This window comes from Pituophis catenifer, unplaced genomic scaffold, assembly GCF_029215685.1.
Source record: "Pituophis catenifer annectens isolate HBS135680 unplaced genomic scaffold, rPitCat1.0.hap2 SCAF_1, whole genome shotgun sequence".
NCBI lineage: Eukaryota > Metazoa > Chordata > Lepidosauria > Squamata > Colubridae > Pituophis > Pituophis catenifer.
Window position 1 is genome coordinate 55,437,393 of NW_027256881.1, and position 20,654 is coordinate 55,458,046.

A 20,654-nucleotide genomic window follows, 5' to 3' on the forward strand; every position below is an offset into this window, starting at 1 on the left:
GTTGTGTTCCAAATGACAATCCGTCTGTATCTGAAAGTCCCACAAGATCTTCACTGTCTCATTTATGGTAACTTTTTCCATTTTGTGCTCCCGTGACTTTTCGGATACAGGTATGTTGTATTTTTTACATAGTGACCAGTGGACTAATTTAGCAACTCGATCATGTCTAGCTTTATAATCAGTTTGCGCGATTTTGCTGCATTCACATATTAAATATGAAACATTTTTGACTTTGTCATTACAAAGTCGGCAGTTTGGATGTCAGTGGATTTTTTTATCTTCGCTTTCATGACATTAGTTTGTAGTGCTTGTTCTTGAGCAGCAAGTATTAAACCTTCAGTTTCTTTCTTGATGGTTCCTCTCTTAAGCCATGCCCATTATTATTATTATTATTATTATTATTATTATTATTATTATTATTATTATTATTATTATTATTATCATCGTCATCATCATCGTCATCATCATTTTATATCACTTATCTCCCCTATTAAGTGACTCTGGGCAGCTTACAGATTTTAAAAGACAAATAAAAAAACTGTAATACTAAATTATGCAAATTAAATATTTAAAACTGTACAAAAAACTGGGATTGAGAGATGGATGGCCCGGGGCTGAGGTCTTCTTACCCTGTCAACCATCTCCAGCAGGGCCCCAAGCCAACCAGCAAAACCAAATTTAAATACTCTTTCAGGAGGCCAAAAGGATGGGAGCAGTCTGGTGATAGAATATTCCACAGGGACAGGGCCAACATAGAAAAAGCTCTTCTCCTTGACCCTGCCTGCTTAATTCCTTAGCAGATGGGATCCATAACAGACCTCTTCCACTGGCATGAGTTGGACAGGCTAGTCCCATTGGGGTAAGACAGCCCCTGAGATACTCTGGACCCATGCCATAAAGGTAATAACTAACACCTTGAATTGGAGATACAGCTCTGAATATCTCCCTATTTTAAATAACTTTTCAAGTACATTAAAACCTCTGCTGTTGTTGAAGGCATTATGGGATCTGGTAAGGAAATACCTTTGAAACAATGACCTTTCATATACATATTTGGATTTGTAAAATACCTAAAACTTTTTTCAAAATAGACATCATTTAAGCTGATGAGTCATCTAAATACACTATGAGGAATGAAAATACACTATGATGAATGATATTACTAGTTATAACAATACAACAATAACATTAAATAAATCATAACTCATATTCAATCAGATTAGAAAACATCAGCATATCCTACAGCGTATGCAATTCACAAATTCTTCTGAACATGTATTAAAAGGAAATTATACTTTGCAAACATTGGTATGTAGTTAGATTTCTAGATATACAGTTCTGTTCATCGTATTAATGTATCCTATGCTAAAAGAAAATCATTTATGTATTCTTCTGTTCTTGCAAGGCTTTAAACCTGGGTTTTTGTTGCTCTAAGTCATTATTTATGCTTTCTATTCTTATTAAGTTATAGTTGAGTGTTTATTTTTATTTTCTACATTGCTTCTTCTTTGCAAATGCTATTAATTGATCCTGGGAGGTTCAGTTCTTTATGAACATGGAAATCAGTCAAATCCTTAGCAAAAGTAAAGGAGTTATTGTGATTTTAATCTGCTAGTCATTGCCAAATTTAGGGGGCAGTGCTAATCTTTCAAGGCCACTGAGTCAGCGCTGTCCGAAGATATTTCCATGGTCATGTGGCCACCTTGACATCATGGAGCACTTACTTTCCCGACAAAGTGGTACCTATTAATCTACTCACATTTGCATGATTTTGAACTGTTGGGTTGAAAGGAGCTGGGGTGAGGACAGGAGCTCACCCCATCGCAAGGTGCTTGGGTTTTGAACCTGGGCTGCTGGCTTTCCAGCCAACAAGCCCAGTGTCTCAACCACTAAGCCACCACACCGCCCCAAATCCTTAGGTCATTATTCAAATATTTAGATTGGTACTCAGTGAAATAGTTTGAAAATACTGCGGCATACTATGACCTACTAGAATAAATTAAGATTTACATTAGGAACCACATTTGTCAACGAAGATTCTTAAGTACATTATTTTCCTGCTTAGTTCTACAGAATTTACCAAAATTAGATAATGATCAACCACATCTATCAAGATTTGTTAACAATTGGGGATCAGGGACATGCCTCTGAAAGAAAAGGTCCCTATTTGATTGAACAGAAATATCTTTGTAAATATAGTACTTACACTAAAATATTGTTAAAGAGCATCTATTTCCTAGCACCAGAAAAAAAAAACACCACTTGAAAAAAAATAGTGATAAAAGATTATACACTGTAATAAAAACTATTAACATGATTGTAAATCTACACATTATTTAATAAGGAAAATTCTATTTAGATTTCACTTGGGAAAAAAACAATGCTGACATGTGTACAGATGCTATACATTTGTTATTAAAAAAAAACCCCTATATTCTGTCAAACACCTCACATATAAATATCTCTCATCAAGATTTAATCATTATTTTTTCCTTGCCACAGTCAAAAATTTAATGAGAAGTGGCCAGAAGTAAGTTTCCCAAGCCTTCCTAATTTGGTTGGAATCTATATTATGCATGACAGCACTGAAGATCCCTGGCAGGCACCTGTCAAAATCAACATATTATGCCTTAAGACCTGCACTTAGCTATGCAAGACAACACTGTTCAAGCTGTACATTAAAAAAGCGATTCAACTAGCCAGACTCCATTGTATTGCCATCCGCTGTCATGAACATGCATTGATTACACTGCAGTAAAATTTGCACTTTTACAAGCCATTATCAGTGTTAATGTTTTATTGGTTTTCTATTTGTCCTTATAACAGTACTGAATTAATGGACCCTCTGGAGCAGTGATAATAATCAGGTGCTAAGCAGCTGAAGAATACAATAAGTGGAAGTTTTAGATGTTGGAATTTTAACCCATCGGTTACTGTAAACGGTATTTAATGAACAGATTCAGCAGGCTTCCATTTTCTTTGTTGTTCTGCTTTGTCTAGTTCTTTCTTTCTTCTTGAAGCCACAAAAGCTTCCACCTCCAGTTAATTGTGTATTACCATTTTTCTTCTAAAGTAGGGGTGTCAAACTCAAGGCTCGCGGGCTAGATCTGACCCGTGGGGTGATTAGATCTGGCCCGCGAGGCTACCCTGGAAAGAGTGAAGGACTGGCCCGCAGTGCCTCTGCCATGTGTGGCCCTCTTGAGCTACGATTTTGCTGTCAGAGGGTTGCAGGAGGCCGTCACAGCCAAAAATGAAGCTTGGACCCCGTTTTCGCCGTCAGAATGCTCAGGCCACCACAGGCGCCCCTGACACCAGTGACATTGAGCTGGTCATGCCCATCCCAGCCCCCTAAGGTCAAACACAACCCTGATGCAGCCCTCAATGAAATTGAATTTGATATCCCTGTTCTAAAGCTTCCAATTTTCAAAAATTCACCACCAAAATCCATAAAATCCCCCAAAATCACAGTCCATCAAAAATCCCACCAACAATTTTTGTGTTTCACTGGACTTTCTACTTTCAGTTTTGCCACTCTTATCTCTCTATTCTTTTATGTTCTTTCACTTTCCAGTCCTTTCTGGGCATAAAAAAACTCAGCCACCACCTCTGAGAGTCTCTGAATGTGATTTGGGATTAAGCTGCTGGAACTCTTCAAAGTGTAATGAAAGTGAACTTATCAAAACTTCCAAAACACCAGAGGGCTGGAGAAGAGGCAATGGGTGGAAGCTTATTAAAGAGAGATCCAACCTAGAAGTAAGGAGAAATTTTCTGACAGTGAGAACAATTAATCAATGGAATAGCTTATCTCCTGGAACTGTGGATGCTCCATCACTGGAGGTTTTAAAAAATAGAGTGGATTACCATTTGACTGGGATCGTAGAAGGTCTCCTGTCTTGAGCAGAGGATTGGACTAGAAAACTTCTGAAGTCCCTTCCAGCCCTTTAATTCTATGTAATTAAATGCTAACTCGATGATATCAGATACAATACTGCCATAGAAACACAGGCAGACAAGCTCCAGAGAAAATAGTAAGCTCTAGTGTAACATGAAGAAAAAAGCAGCTATGTTGTATGTTTAATTTACTTAACCAAGTAAACGCAGGGGGATCTTTAGTATACAGTACACATGCAATGTTGGAGTTGATAGTAAATGAAAGAAAAACTAAGTGTGATCAAGTGGATGAAACATCTGGAACAATGGGGTCAAATAAAGTGAACTCCAGCAAGCTGCGAGAGGAAGGCATATGGACAGCAATGAACTATGGCCTGAAATCAAAGACATTTGTATCTTTATGCTTGTCCAACATATCCTATTATTTCTAATCACAAAAAGAAAGAGTGGAAGGATGGCTGTTTCCTCTTCTGATTACTAAATAAATGAATACATACATGCATATCCAAATAGCCTACTAAAAGACATTAGGTGTGCCTATAAAACAGAAGGATTAAAATCTGAAGTATGATTGATACAAATATGTCAGGAGAAATAATCAATTCAAGTTTCTCCTGCTCCTTCTGAAGCTTCATGAGAACTGAAGGAACTGCATAGAACATGTCTTCAAAGAGACACACACAGCATCCAATTCTTCATGCACAAACTGGAAAACATTACTTATGACATAAAACTATGGGCAAGAAGTCTCTGCTTATTTAGATTCAATTACCTACTTAAGAAAATGAAAGCATAAGATTTCCTACATGGAAACAAAAATCCAGTATGTGTTTTATATCTATACCATAGTATATAAGAAAACAATTTCTTCATAATTAACCATGATTTATAGTTACTACATATCATCATGAATTGTTTGCATCTATACTTGTTTTCAATTTTCATTGCACATTCCCCTGCCCCATGGGTTTTTTTTTCTTTTTGTAAAAGCAGTTTTTATGGTGATAAAATGGTATTAGCTTTGGACCTAGCATAGATGTCTTCTCTAGGGTGGGATATTAAAGTGAATTTCTATATGAATCCATCCCAAATTTCTATTACCCTTCTCCTTCCCTATGCTGTCTTCTCACGTTCAGTTTAGTTATTAACACTCACAGTTCTGCTACACGATTCATCCTTGTATTTATTTGAGCCTGCATATTTTCTCTGTTCCTATTTACAGTATTAACATCATAAAATGTAAAATAGGCACTACGAACTATAATTGAAAGATGTAGGGTAATAAGAATATGACACTGCAGTTCACTTGTTTGCTTTTATTTGCTTCTGTGTTACATCATCAATAGTTTTGAATAAGATAGCAATTCAAATTTCAGAAATAAAATAAAAGTACAAACTGGCACTGCACAAAAACTAACAGGATTAATGTGCTCAAATCTGAGATCAGAAATAATACTTTTAAACCAAGGATCTTCAAAGCTTAATAAAAGAGAAAGCACAGACGTCACCTTCCCCACATATAATTCAGCTTCAGTTCTTCAGGTGGAATCAAAGAAGAAGAGGTCGAGAAGGAGGAAGAGAGCTAACAAAATCAGCAATTTCCTTTATGTCGGCTTTCCACCAATTTTACTGGGATGTAATCCTAAATTTACTTTTTATGAATTAAATTTGCCCAAACAGCTAGGAGGAGGCATGATAGACTCCATTCAAGGACAAATCAATCCAGCATTTAGTCCATTTGTTCTCATAATGGCCAATGATAGGTGTCAACATCTGGGCATGAAGATAACATTCCTTTTCTGATGTTTGACTATCACTAATGCCAAGAGAGCGAGAGAGGGGAAAAAACTGAGCAAGCTGTTTTCTGTTTGAGTATAGAGGATGGCTTTGAAGGACAGAGAGAAGAACCATTACCAAGGCGACAATCAGATAAATGAAACTGGCCTTTGAAAGTATGTTACAAAACTGCCTCAGGCAGCCTCCTCCCTTGTCCCCTAGTTAATTCACATGAAGTTAAAAAAGCGAGGAAGGGAAATACATTGGCATTTATAAGATTCTGTGACCATAGCTGTTTTAATAAAATTAGCTGTATGTCTATACTGAGTCGGTTCTTACTGCGGTCTACCTTGGAGCAGAGGTCTCCAAACTTGGCAACTTTAAGACTTGTGGACTTCAACTCCCAGAATTCCTCAGCCAGCTTTGCTGGGAGTTGAAGTCCACAAGTCTTAAAGTTGCCAAGTTTGGAGACCCCTGCCTTAGAGGGTTTCTTCATTACGTAAGAAGAGAAAGGAGGGGAAGGGATTTTTGACCTTCTCCTACAATTACTAGATGCCTTTGACAGACAGAAAAGAAATGGATAGGTGCCTCCTTCTAAATCTGACTGATAAAATCTTTCTCTCAGCTTGTTTATCATGCTTGTTTGTTCCCTTCCATTCATCACATGGGAAATAAGGAGGTAGGATGGATGGAAGATCTTTTCCCTCCAATGTTTATCATTTGTTCCTCTTTTCTACCCATTCTTAGCAGACAGCACCACCACCAATGTATTTCTTTTTTAAAAAAAACCCACTTCCCATCAGTTCACTTTGTCCTGGTTTTCACACAGCTATTTTTTTCTGCTGTGAAAATTTGACATACAAGACTCAATGTGCTTTTCATAAACATGAAAGTCATTTTACTGGTGCTAATTATCTTGAAACAGAAAAATTGCTGTCTGAGGATATCTATCGTGTTTTCCCGAAAATAAGACTGTGTCTTATATTCTTTTGAACCTTGAAATAAGCGCTTGGCCTTATTGCCATGCGCTCAAAAGCCCGATTGGGCTTATTATCAGGGGATGTCTTATTTTGGGGAAAACAGGGTATGTCCCCAAAAAGTGCTTTGTTCATTACATTTCATCTTCTGGATAGGACTGTATTGAAAGATTTACGTGTACTTAACTGAAATTTAATAAAATTGGGAAAAGAATGACCAAGAAGATTGCTATATTCAACATAGAAACCAAATTATACTAAAATAGTTACACAAAATGTTTTTTAAAACTTGTAAGGCCCTTCAGTGAATTCCTACCATTTGTCTTATTTAAGACGCCCCAAGTTTTTGTGGAAGAAGAATAAAGAAAAAAAATTGATTTATAGCCATCCTTTTGCTACTTTGAGTAAACCCATATAAATATCTTAGAAAGACAAAATAAGAAAAACGCACCCAACCAAGACAATGACATTTAAACACAAAATACAAATCCAAACAGCATAAAACTTAAATATATGTAACAGCAACTCAAGTAAACCAATCTGGCACAGGTTAACATCTTCACTGGCTCCATATAATAGTCTAAACCCCTCACCTGGAAACACACATGAAAACGTGGCAGGATTGGGGTCATTCTCATTTTGGAAGGAATAGTGTTCCAAAGAGTAGGCACTGTGACCAAAAGAGCACATTTTCTGGGTATGGAAAGATGGCATTACATAATCAATCGGACCCTCAGCATATCTTCCCTGCCAAGCCAAATGGGATGGACAGAACCAACTGGAGAGAGGCAGTCCTGAAAATAACCCAGCTCAATGACAAAATCCTTTAACAGGAGACAACCACACCTTGAATTGTAGAATCCTTGGAGCTTTCTGCAAGCAGACAACAAGCTCAGAGAGTACCAAGGACTCCACAGTTCAATCCTGAGCTACCTCTATTCTCCTCCATTGACATCTTGAATTGTATCAGAAGCATATTGGTAGCCAGTGCAGCTCACAGAACTGAGGTGTAATGTGAGTGCATTAACGGCAACCCCAGGTAGAGCATGTTACATTATATGTATTATAATCCATTTAGGAGGTGACCAAGGCATGAGTGATTGTGAGCAATGCCCATTGGTCCAGGAAAGGGATTATATATAGATTCTTGGGAAATTATTAATGATATCCTTCTATTTTTATTATATTTTTATCAATCCAATATTGTGTAGTAACTAATCAATTAAAGCTTCCAGCTCCAATTTATATCTCTGCTATTACTATCAGGGATAAAACTTTCCTATATTTTAGTGGCTTAACTACTAATTTATTACCGCCAGAATCACCACGTAGCCAGCCAGACTCACCTTGTATGGGAGATAGGCAGCATATAAATGTAATAAATATTAAATAAATAAAATATTACTCTAAAACCACAATACTTACTTTCATGAGTCACTTGCCTTCATGTCTGAAGGTATATCATATGTTTTGATGATTGCTTTCTCTTTTTCTCCTAACTCATTTCAAGTTAGCCACTTAAAAGACTTAGGTGCTATATTGATTTATTTATGTTGCTCAGCAATCTCTAATTTATTGGTCTTTCAACACTTTTGCAGTTTGATGATTATATGTAAGGCACCTTTACACATTTGTCCCTCCTCTGATATTTATGCCTTTGATTTATTGCCTTATTTCTTTTTCTTTTCATTTTCTTGGGTTTTTGAAGTGATTTAACAAAGCATTTGAACTCTTGATGTTAAGTGAAGCAAACAGTTGCTTAGCAATAACACTAGGAACAAAAGACTTGTTGAATGATGGTATAATAAGGTTAATAAGTATAGTTGCATAACTGCACCATAGGTTTGGGCACAAAAGAATAGAAGAAACCATTATTTGCTCATCTGAGCCAGTGGGATGGTTGCCGAAAACTCCAAGTCTTTCAGAAGTTCAACATACTTGACAAATGCCTTTTATCTGCAATAAATCAGGATTTTGTAGGTACCTTGACACCTCTACATCAACTCACAGTTAATTGTTAGAATTCTAGCTTTTTGAAACAAGGAAAGAAGTATTTCTCTTAAATGCTGGAAGGTCTATAATATTCCATTGGAAGTAGATTTCATAAATTTGAATATATTAACTCTTCTGCTCAAATATACTTATGAAGTGAAGAGTCTTTAGAAAGGCTTGCTGCAGGCAAAGTACCAAACTAATGAAAATTTCTGTTTGGTCTATCCAATTCCCAAAATGACTGTATTACCCAGCTGCAATACATGCCTTAGTGCACCAACTTATAATTTCCATGATGTCTGGTCTTAATATCCCTTGTGACCAGTTCCTAGTAAATAATCTGTTATAGGCAGTCCTTGATTTACAACTATAATTAGGACAGGAATCTCAGTCATTGAGCAAAGTGGTCATTAGATGAAATGTTCATGTGACCACTTCCCTTAACGACTGCAATCCTGAAGATCCAAAGTTTGTTTCTGCAATCTGCTGTGGGATTTCCCCTGCTCTCCACGTGTGGGACAGAACTCCTGCTATGGACTGCAGAAATGAAGCTTGGATCTTGAAGATCTGACCTCCGTTCTTCCAACCTGACAAAGAATTTCCCCATCTGTGCACAAAGGGGAGGAAACAGCAGCTTTCCTGCTAGCTTCCTCGTGGACTTTCTGGAGAAACCATCAGAGACGACTGCAAATGGTAATCACATGATTTCAGGGCACATGGCAAACAGCTGTAAGTGAGAAGAAGCTGTCAAACACCAAGATCAGGATCAGGTGATCGTGAGAGAGTGATGGTGACTTTTTCAAGATCATAAAGCACCTTTCTGAGTGCCAAAACTTCAGCCATTAAATGACTGGATGTAAATTGTGGACAACCTGTATTATACATTTGCATGCCATTTCAATTTTCTTATATGGTTGTTTTTCTCTATTTAAAACCCCTGTGTCACGATTCTTGTTGAACAGATTATATTCAGATACGGAGCTTTACTCTTTGTGAAAACACTCCTTATTGCATTAAGGCAATTTAAATTTTGGGAACATGGCAATTTACATGGCAAGGAGCTTGGAGATCTTCTATAATTTGTTGAACAAGAATAGTGACATAGGCGTTTTGATTCATTGTGCAAGAACTTTTGTGATTTGAAGGATGGGAAGAAATCTGGATTTAAGGCAATAGGAAGTGAAAAAAGCAGGTATGTATAGCTAGAGTATGTATATATAACAGCATTCTGTGAGCCTTCGGTGTTTAGTCATGCCGGCCACATGACCACGAAATTGTCATCAGACAATGCTGGCTCTTTGGCTTAGAAACGGAGATGAGCACTGCCCCCTAAAGTTGGGAATGACTAGCACATATGTGCGAGGGGAATCTTTACCTTTACCTTACAGATAGAGTAACATGAACGTCAAATTATGTTTAAGTAAACAAATCTGACAAGCACTAAGCTTGTTCAAAAATGTATATATCGCAACTATCCCACCCAAATATAACTTACTTTGCTCTTTTGGCCATTTCATTGCCATCCCATCGTGGACTATAGGGATAGTTTTTCTGGGCTTGAGAATATAGTTCTCCACTATTCGTAAAATGATAGACAGACTGAAACGTCAAAGTTGGCTGATCTCGAGGAAAGTACAATGGCAAGTCAACTACAAACAAAAAAGAAAAAAAATACATTAGCGATTTGTTTTCTTTCTTGATTTCTATCATCTTATATAACAATATGGATGAAAACTTGTACATTAAAAATTTTTAAAATTTAACAGATGCCTAAAGGATGCTCAATTTACAGGCCGTTCAGTTTTTTAAAAAATATTCTATCATATTTTTGCCAGATTTTTTGCAGAAAAATGAAATAGATCAATTTGAATGTATCATTTTAATGGACATCTGCTTAAATTTGAAATGTTTTTGAAACACGCTAAGCATCCTATATGTAAATAACAAAATAAACCACAGATAAAATGTAACTAGACAATACGATTTTCTGTCTACATGTGTAAAAAAACATAGCTGGAGATGGGCATTCCATCTTATACATGGGAACTGCTGGGTTTTTTAAATATCAGATGGGCCTGAAGAACTGAATTTTTAGCTTTTGTACATGTCCACCAAGCATGATATAATGTCCCTTCACGTTGTTCATATTTCCAAAATACTTCTCAAGTGCCTTAGTATATTCTAGATAATTTCTCCAGACTACAGCGCTACTTTCTGAGAGATAAATAATTCCAGCCCTTCCCAGTCATTGCGCTTCTATACTTCAACAATGGGCTATTCAGCTATAGTTTTTACTCAGTCTCCTTGCATATTTAATTTAATTTAATTTAATTAATTAAATTTATATGCTGCCCCTCTCCGAAGAGTCAGGGCGGCTCACAATACATTTTAAAAAATCATTATAAAAAAAAAATTGAAAAATTAAAAACATTAAAAACATTAAAAACTCATTCACACCATTCATGGCCGGATCTCGCCAGATCACAAGAGCGAGATCAACGGCCTCAGGCCTGCCGGAAAAGCCAGGTCTTCACCGCTTTTCGGAAGGCCAATAGGATGGGGATGGTCCGGACCTCAGGAGGTAACTGGTTCCAGAGAGCTGGGGCAGCCACAGAGAAGGCCCTCCCCCGTGGGCCCGCCAGCTGGCATTGTTTAGCTGACGGAACCCGGAGGAGACCAACACTGTGGGATCTTACCGGTCACTGGGAGCTATGTGGCAGAAGACGGTCTCGAAGATAACCTGGCCCTGAGCCATGTAGGGCTTTAAAGGTAATAACCAACACCTTGAATTGTGACCGGAGACCAATAGGGAGCCAGTGCAGCTCGCGTAGAATTGGTGTAATGTGGGTGTAACTAGGTGCACCCACAATAGCTCGCGCGGCTGCATTCTGGACCAACTGTAGTCTCCGAACACTTTTCAAGGGTAGCCCCATGTAGAGCGTGTTGCAATAATCTAACCGTGAGGTGACAAGGGCATGAGTGACTGTGAGGAGAACCTCCCGATCCAAGTAGGGTCGCAATTGGTGCACCAGGCGAACCTGTGCAAAGGTCCCCCTAGCCACAGCTGTCAGATGTTGCTCTAATCTTAGCTGTGAGTCTAGGAGAACACCCAAATTGTGAGCCCGTTCTGAGGGGGACAATTTCTCCCCCCCAAGGGGAGGGGATGGAACCAAGGATGGACAATCGACATAGTCTTTAGGAGGCAATACCCACAGCCACTCGGTCTTGTCTGGGTTAAGTCTGAGCCTGCTGACTCCCATCCAGACCCTCACAGCCTCCAGGCACCAGCACATCACATCCACCGCATCACTGAATTGACGCGGGGTAGAGATATACAGCTGGGTATCATCCGCATATTGCTAATACCTTACCCCGTGTTGTCGAATGATCTCACCCAGCGGCTTCATGTAGATGTTAAATAGGAGGGGAGAGAGGACCGAGCCCTGAGGCACCCCACAAATGAGGGGCCTAGGGGTCGACCTCTGTCCTCCTAACAACACCGACTGTGATTGACCAGAGAGATAGGAGGAGAACCACCGTAACACGGTGCCTCCCACTCCCAGCTCCCTTTGTCGTCCCAGAAGGATACCATGGTCAATGGTATCGAAAGCTGCTGAGAGGTCAAGTAGCACCAAGATGGAGGAATGACCCCCATCTTGGGCTCGCCAGAGATCATCCATCAGCGTGACCAAAGCCTGTAGCCAGGCCTGAAGCCAGACTGAAAAGGGTCTAGAATCTAGACTCTAGATAATCCGTTTCCTCCAATGACCGCAGGAGCTGAAGTGCCACCACTTTCTCTACAACTTTTCCCACAAAGGGTAGGCTGGAGACTGGACGAAAGTTCTTTAATTCTGCTGGATCCAGGGAAGGCTTCTTGAGGAGGGGCCTTACAACCGCTTTCTTTAATGGTTGCGGGAAGGCCCCTTCCCTCAAGGACGCATTAACTAAAGCCTGGAGCCAGCCTCGTGTCACCTCCCTGCTGGCCAAAACCAGCCAGGAGGGGCACGGGTCCAACAAACAAGTGGAAGAACTCATCGCTCCTACAGCCTTGTCCACTTCCTCAAGAGTCACAGGCTCAAACCCATCCCACACAATGGGACTAAGACCTGCCCCCATTATTTCGGTCGAAATTGCCCAATCAGAGTCCAGGTCCATCTGAATCTGAGCGACTTTATCCAACAGAAACTGCACAAACTCCTCAGCTTTACCCTGCAAGGGCTCCTCCACTCCCCCTACATTAAGGAGGGAGCGAGTCACCCTAAATAGGGCGGCTGGGCGCGAATCAGCGGATGCAATAAATGTGGAAAAATGTGAGCATTTTGCCGCCTGTATCGCCACTAAATAAGTCCTAATAAAGGCTTTTAAGAGTATTCAGTTATTCAGTTTCTCTACGGGACTACAAGGTTATCTTCATCCTTTTATTGCATGTGGCAGGTATTTATTATTACTTTTTGCAGGTGTTCCTGGCACAGGTGATCAAAGTTAAGTTAATAAAACATTCTGAGTTAATTTAGAATGCTGGTGCATAACATTAAATCAGTATTATATTACTAGGCCCACAAGACAAGCCTTAGGTTTGCATAATTATCATTACTGTATTCAGTTATAATAGATAAGACTTTTTTGAAATAAGGGAGACAAACTATTTTGTTCAGATTTTTTCCCAAGAAATCCTTGATGTGAACTGAAAACAATGTATCAACCTAATTTTTTATTTTCTTTGTAGATTAATTTCTGAAATCAGTGTTGTAATACCCACAGTTTGAATATGTTAACATGATGACAACCTATAATCATTTTCTATTCAGTGAAAAAAAAATATTTTGTAAAGCCTTAGGTAGGTTTTTTTACATTCGGGTGGCCCGTGAGACATCTGTTCCAGTGTAACACTGCAAATAATGAAATCTTAAACAACAAAAACTTGGATCTATAGGAATTGAGGGGTGAGGTTCCAGAACCTATGATTCTCTTCTTCCTCCCACAAGCACCTTTTCTCTCTTTCTTCTGTTGTGGTTGTCGGTGTAATATACCTGAATTTTCCTTTTGCATAAGATGTCTCTGGGTCTGTCCAGTTAAGAGGTTCCATGTGACTTTCCTGCAGTAGCTGACTGATAACAGAAGGAATCACCTTACTCACAGCTAGCCTGTCATGCTAATTTGTCTACTCTAAGTTCTTTTACAATTCTGGGGGAGAGGCTTCTTGATCACATCACTGGACACTATTGCTATCCATAAACTGATTGTGCAATGCTCAATTACCACAAGTGTTCAATGAGCAGTTAGTGTTCGGCAGCAAAATTAAGAACTGGCTGAGAGTAGTAGTGCACAGTACTGATGTCTAGTGGCACATCTGAACAGCTCACCCACCAGAACTGTACAGAGACCCCAGTATATGTGGCATGAGCAATCTGATTTTTTCCACTGTCAGCCAAACAAATCACTTGGGAGAAGGCAGCCAGCTGTTGTGACAAAGCAAAATGGAGCCCCACAACTGGCAAGTTCAACCATGACCAAGTGAAAAGACATACAACTTACAATCACATGGAAGCCCACAAGCCAATGATATTCATAGTCTAGGAGGAGGAAGAGGAGGAGGATCAGCAGCAGCAGCAGCAAATATGGATATGTAGACAATCTAGTCCAGGGGTATCAAACTGGTGGCCCGAACAGGCCACGCCCACCCCAGTTCCGCAAAGGGAAAAACATCACGATACGTCACATGAACTATTTCAATGACAAAGGAACTGGGAAGAAATTCTTCCAGTTAACCGCACATTGTAAGAATTCAATTATGGGTAGGTATGGATAGTTGAGTGGAAACAACTCAGTTGTTCCTTCCTTACTCTCGCCCTCCACAACACACCCACTCTCAAGAGTGTCTACAAGATATGAATGAATAAAGATCATGTGTACTGTGTAATTAAAGCTCTACCAGATTTACTTTTTTTTTGGGTATGTTAATTGCATGTGCAATTAATATAAGAAACAGGAACAGTAGAGCTTTTAATGGCCATGTTGACTTTTTCAAACACCAACCCCATGAACATCCCTGTATATGCTATGACGTTTCTGCTGACTTGCCCCTGGCACTTTGCATCTCTACCACCTTTTCTGATGACTTCGCTTCTCCTGACTTTAAACCAAGGATGACTATTTCTCTTCTTAGTTCCAAATGATTTCTTTCAGGTTTTTTCTCTTGCCTTATTAATTAAAATGTACTTAAAATATGCCTAGTATTTATTTCAAATATTTGCCAGAAATCTGCAATTGCTGGAATTCAGCAGGTTATAAATATGGCCATTAAATATATAAATGAATAAATAACTTATTTTTATACAAGCGCCTTTCCTTTGAATAATTTAAGATGGTATATATATATATATATGTACATGTAAATACATACATACATATATATATATACTCATACACACCATCTTTAATTTTATATATCCACACAGACATACATACACAAACATACATACATATATATCCAGCTTCCCATTTATTCTAACAACCTACAGAATAGGCTGTGTTACAGTACTAAATCACTGAGTGCTTAATAGCTGACTGAATTTGGATCTCTTGTAAACATCATTATTCAAATTTATCAAGCTTTATCAGGTTACATAAGCAAAAAAGGAAAAAAAGCAGGTTCCTCCCAAAATTTCAACACAGGAGGAACAAAGGAAAGAAATGCAAAATAGAGAGGTTTATGTAAAAAAAAAAAGCAGCTTTTGTTTCATGCATACATGTTTTGGGTGAGGAGTTCAACAAAGGTTAAGAAGAGAAATTATTGAATCAAAGATATTAAGAAATGTTGTGTATGGTAATTTTGCTTGATAGTGGGTGAATAAGCTAGTTAGTAGATTGATTAGTCTAAGAAAAGGGATTTTTAAGTGATATATTTAGGGGAGTGGAGGAAATGGATAGAGTGGAATAAATGTTAAACTAGATTTGATGGGGAAGGCTGCTTTGAAATGTCATAGTAATATATATAGAAGATTAAATGTTAAAGTAGGACTTATTGTATAGTTTTAAAGTGGAGAAGTTATTTTATAATGTCATAGTATAATGTCTTTTTTTTTTCTTCTTTTTTTTTTCCTTTTTTTCCCTTTCTTTTCTCTTTTCTCTTTTCTGAAACGTATGGATAAAGGGGGATGTTATAATATTAATAATATTTTTAGTAAGTAAAGGTCAATATCTAGAGGAGGGAGTAAGTAATCTGTTATGAATTAGGTTTTTTTTTTTGTTATGAAGAAGTCACAGGGGGGGATGGGTGGGGTGGGGAGGGGGGGGTTAGGGAGGGGGAGGGAGAGGGGGGGAAAAAAGGGGGAAAAATCTGTATTTGAAAACTTTTTCAATAAAAAAAAAAGAAGAGAAATTATTTTACACACACACTCATACTCATATATAAAAGATGAGAACAGCTTTTGTATGGGAATTTGGAGTAGCAAGGTAGAAAAGACAGAGTGATTAAATAGAGAGAATGCTTCAGCAGTACAAGTCACAGTGAGATGGACGGATATGATATGAAACAATGACAAAAAAATAAGAATGGGTTCAGGTGTAGAGATAAAAGCAAAGCATTTGTAACAGACATAAAAGGCGCTAAACAACCAGGACAACTTTAAGAAAAACATATTTTGATTTGAATTGAGTGAATAACTTTAGGTGAAAAAAAGATAAACTGAGGGGATTGAGATTTTAAAAAATGGTTCTGATCAAACATGCTGAGACCTGCATGAAAAAGTACTTCAATCGTTTATATAATCCTTCCATGCAGAATGCACATGAAAATGGGACTGCTGAATTTTATTAAATCATCTGCAAGTTTCATTAATCTGATAGATTAAAAACACTGCTTCAGCAACTCTGTCCAAAACTGGAAATACTATTTCCAAACCCATATTGACTCATAGGTATTTCTGCAGACAATAGATGAGTGACTCACATCGGTAAATTCCTGGAAGTACCAATAGACCCTTTGCTTAGTCATCTATTAAGGGATGCTCAATTTGTAAGCTTTGCAAGCCGCGATAAAGGAATCTATCTGCATATTGGCTGAAAAAAACCCCATTCCAAGTAACCCAAATCTAGACTCTAAAAATAACTTCACATTATGTGAGTCACCTCACCAACAGGTTTACACAAGTCCTGTGCCGAACCGTGATATCTCATCAGAAAAACTTAATTTTATTGCAATTCTAAGAACATAAAGGAAAAAGACAGGTTTTAAGGAATAGAAATGCTTTTCTGGGAGTATTTTCTGCAAATCTATTACACTTAACATTTCTCAACAGTTAAATTTGGACCCATGTTGACAACTTTTTGAATAGAATGATATAAATCTAGGATACTTTAAGAGACCACATTCTCCATACCAGCCTACACAAGTTCTAAGATCTCTAGAGTGATTAACTGGAATTGGAGTTGATGAAACAAAAGACATCCTTTTGTTTAGCCATCCTTGTGGCTAAATTTAAACTGTGGAATTTTTAAGCAGATCCAACAATTCTTGGATATTTTTCTATATCTGCATAAACTTTATAGTTAAAAGAAAATACCATGTTTCCCCGAAAATAAGACCCTGTCTTATATTTTTTTGAACCCTGAAATAAGCGCTTGGCCTTATTTTTGGGGTGGTCTTATTATTTTGGAGCGTGTGGAGCAAGACGGGGCTCCTCTTGCTGTCTTACCTGATTTCCAGCTGTCTCCCTAACCCTAACCAGAGGAAATGGCGGGGACCGGCTGCGCATGCGTTTAAATATTTTTGGGAAGGGCTTATTTTTTTTGGGGGGGGGGCTTATTTTAGCGCATGGGCTCAAAAGCCCGATTGGGCTTATTATCAGGGGATGTCTTATTTTCAGGGAAACAGGGTAGAAGTAAGGATTCGGGGAAAAATAGGAATCAACTAAATGGACATAATGCAATAAGATTAGAAGGAACTTGTGGTAACTACCCAGTTGTTGCAGAGATGCAGAAAGCTCTAAATAGCAACATTTTACCTGCAATTTTGTTGTAGAGTTGGTAAGATATACATTGAGGGAGATGGGCAGTTTAGAAATACAAAATATAAATATAAATAAATAAACATATCTATGCACATAGTGTCTATCAAGGTCAAAAGCCTACAAAAGATCCTACAAAATTTCATTAATAAACTATTATATTCCAGCCAGCAATTTTTTGGAGCAATTTCAAACAATAACTTTTGGGTTTAGAATGACAGCACATCAAGGTCACAATACACAAGAATCATGGATTATAAAACTGACAGTGTTTTATAATAACTTATAGCTGCATGCCTTAGGTATGCCCAATGGGCAATATACAGAAATGCTGCTTGAAACTAACCCAGATTGTATTATAAAAGTAGCTATATGTATATTATTAAAAAGAAAAGTAACGGAATAGAAAAGTTGGTGGCACCTTGTTAAACTACTAAAAGAAAAGGAGGAAACATAAAGTTTCTGGTATGCTATTAATGGTCTATCTGTTCTGCTTTCTATTACAATAGCTGCACAGGATTCATATTCTCTCCTATTTATAACCTGGAATTGTTTTCCGTCTTTATAAATCTCACATTTTTAAGATTACCTTTATTCAAGGCAAATATATAAGATGATAAAAACAGAAGCAGAAAATGAGAAGAAATGTGTTTGTTATTACTGCAATTTTCCTGTATAGCACATTACAGTAGAGCTACATATTTCAAAGTATGACTATTACATATAGAGGCAATTACTCATCAAACCACAGTACTGAAAGATCTGTCTATAATATTTTTTTTCTTATATTTTTATTTTTTATGACTGCATACCTAATAGGAATTTGGGAGTAAGCCCTGTTGCAATAAATAACAGAACAAAGAACAACCTGACCAGTTGCTGAGGTGAGAAACCAAGGGAGACATATTTGTGGGCTTCTAGAGACAAATGTACTTCTCTTTGTATGAAAGATGATATTTGAGAACTTTTTCTTAATGCAGGAGTATTTTCTGTGTAAATAAAAGAAAGGCAGAATTCATTTAGACGTAATTATAGCTATACAGAAAAGGAATAAATAAGTTGTGAGGAACCTGTGGCTATACTAGATAAAAGCAGTCTTACATAGGCCAAGGCTATCTTGCCCTATGTATTTTGCTTCTCACATTTGAGGTGTTTACCAGCAAAACTGAGACAGAATCCCTTTTTATCAATGTTGTCTTGCAGCTGTTGTGTGTGCATGTGTGTGTCTCTAAGTCAGTTTTGACTTACGGTGATTGTCTGGACTAGGATCTGCGGTTTTCCTGGCAAGATTTCAGAAGTGGTTTGCTATTGCCTCTTCCCTAAGAGTAAGAGAGAGAGACTGGCCCAAATTTACCCAATTGACTTGGTAGGTTTTTCTCCTGGTTTCTATCCTGCCTCCGCCCCAACACCCCCCCCCCCCCGCATCACTTTATATGTAAATTAATTTTATTTACCATTTGGCTGACTGATTACCCTACCAACAGTTGGCCTTACTATTTATCTTTACTCTTTGGTTCACAAATTCTAAACCTACCTCTTTTCTATAAAAACAAGGTGAGGACAGGAAAGACAGAAATGTTATATAAACAGGGAAGAGATGTCTCTAATTTCCTCTCCTATTCCAGTTTCCCAGCCTTTTTGCTCCATAGGTCACATATTGCTGACTCTTACCAGTCCCACCCATCACAATAAATGCTGAGGAACACTGAGAACTGTTCTTTAGTAGGATGAACTTCAGGTCAGATTCCCCATCTCTGGATTAAGTTAAAAATTTGACTTCCTTTCAGCTGAGAGAAGTCAAAAGGACATACACCTTTAATGAAAGGTTAATGGGAAATCTCTCCCGTTATAATAAATATTATCTATTTTATAGAATTTGGAGGCAGATGGGAGCAATGTAACATTTTTCTATGTGTATGAAAATCACACAGTGAAAGAAAACCGCTACTGAAACATTAAAAACTGGAGATATATGTATTAATGCTTCATATCAGGAGATAGAACCTTCATAAAATAATTAACTATTTAAGATGCTAATTACATGGTTAGTTCTCCTCACTTTTTCCTCAGCCTTGGAAACTTCCAATGGTGGTTTTTACAAGTGATAAAAAGTTGCTCCAGCTCCTGTGTATCATTTACTTTAGTTACTTGCTATGAAAAACCTTAAGACAAATTAGACTGATATGCTGTACTTGGACAGATTGAAAGAGAAATACAGGTAGTCCTCGACTTACGACCACAAAATTAAGCCCAAAATTTCTGTTGCTCAGTGAGACATTTGTTAAGTGAATTTTGTTTCATTTTAGGATGTTTTTGGCCTCTTAAATGTTAAGTGAATCACTGCATAGTTGTTAAGTGAATCTGGCTTCCTCATTGACTTTGCTTGTCAGAAGGTCTCCAAAGGTTATTACATGATCCCAAGACATTGCAATCATCATAAATATGAGTCAGTTGCCAAGTATCTGAATTTTGATCACATGACCATGGGGATGCTGCAAGCGTTTTAAGTGTGAAAAACTGTCGTAAGTCACTTTTTTCAGACCCTCTGCACTCACACCTTGTTGGCCATCCCCAGAGCCTCCCCCGCTGGCAGCAGCCACTCCAGTCCAACTGAACCAGCTAACTGTGCAAACCTCCCCACCATGCCTCACCTGGCAGCAGCCATTTACCTACCTGCTGTCCTGCTTGCAAGGTGCCTGGAATTTGCAATTTCCTGCTGGCTTCCCCAGTAACTTTGGTTGTTGGAAGCTGGCAGGAAGATGTGAGAAGGTACCTCTTAACAATGGCAATGTGGTCTGAAGGAATTGCTGTCACTAAGTGATGCAGTCACAGGATGCTGCACTTTATTGTTGTGGTCCGCCAGCAGCCTGCGGAGCTGGCAGTGGAGTCGGACAGTGTGGAGGCTGGGGAGGAACATGGGCCAGTCCTGGAGTCTGGGGAAGGCCCGGATGAGGGCTCTGCATTGGAGGCAGAGATGGGGCCAGGGCCATCTGGGAGTGATGCATGGACT

At 38.3% G+C, this 20,654-nt stretch overlaps 1 protein-coding gene across 4 annotated transcripts in view; it reads right to left on the bottom strand.

The window, feature by feature from the left end:
* The window catches only part of BABAM2 (BRISC and BRCA1 A complex member 2), a 145,342-nt gene that overhangs the window by 18,189 nt on the left and 106,499 nt on the right, over positions 1-20,654 (bottom strand). For 3 of the 4 annotated variants that reach the window (XM_070932445.1, XM_070932448.1, XM_070932446.1), the window contains exon 11: positions 10,132-10,285. In XM_070932445.1, coding sequence (XP_070788546.1) covers positions 10,132-10,285 — 154 coding nt within the window. Of the gene's footprint in view, positions 1-10,127; positions 10,286-20,654 lie in introns of those variants that run through there. The other variant, XM_070932449.1, reaches the window with a different exon arrangement.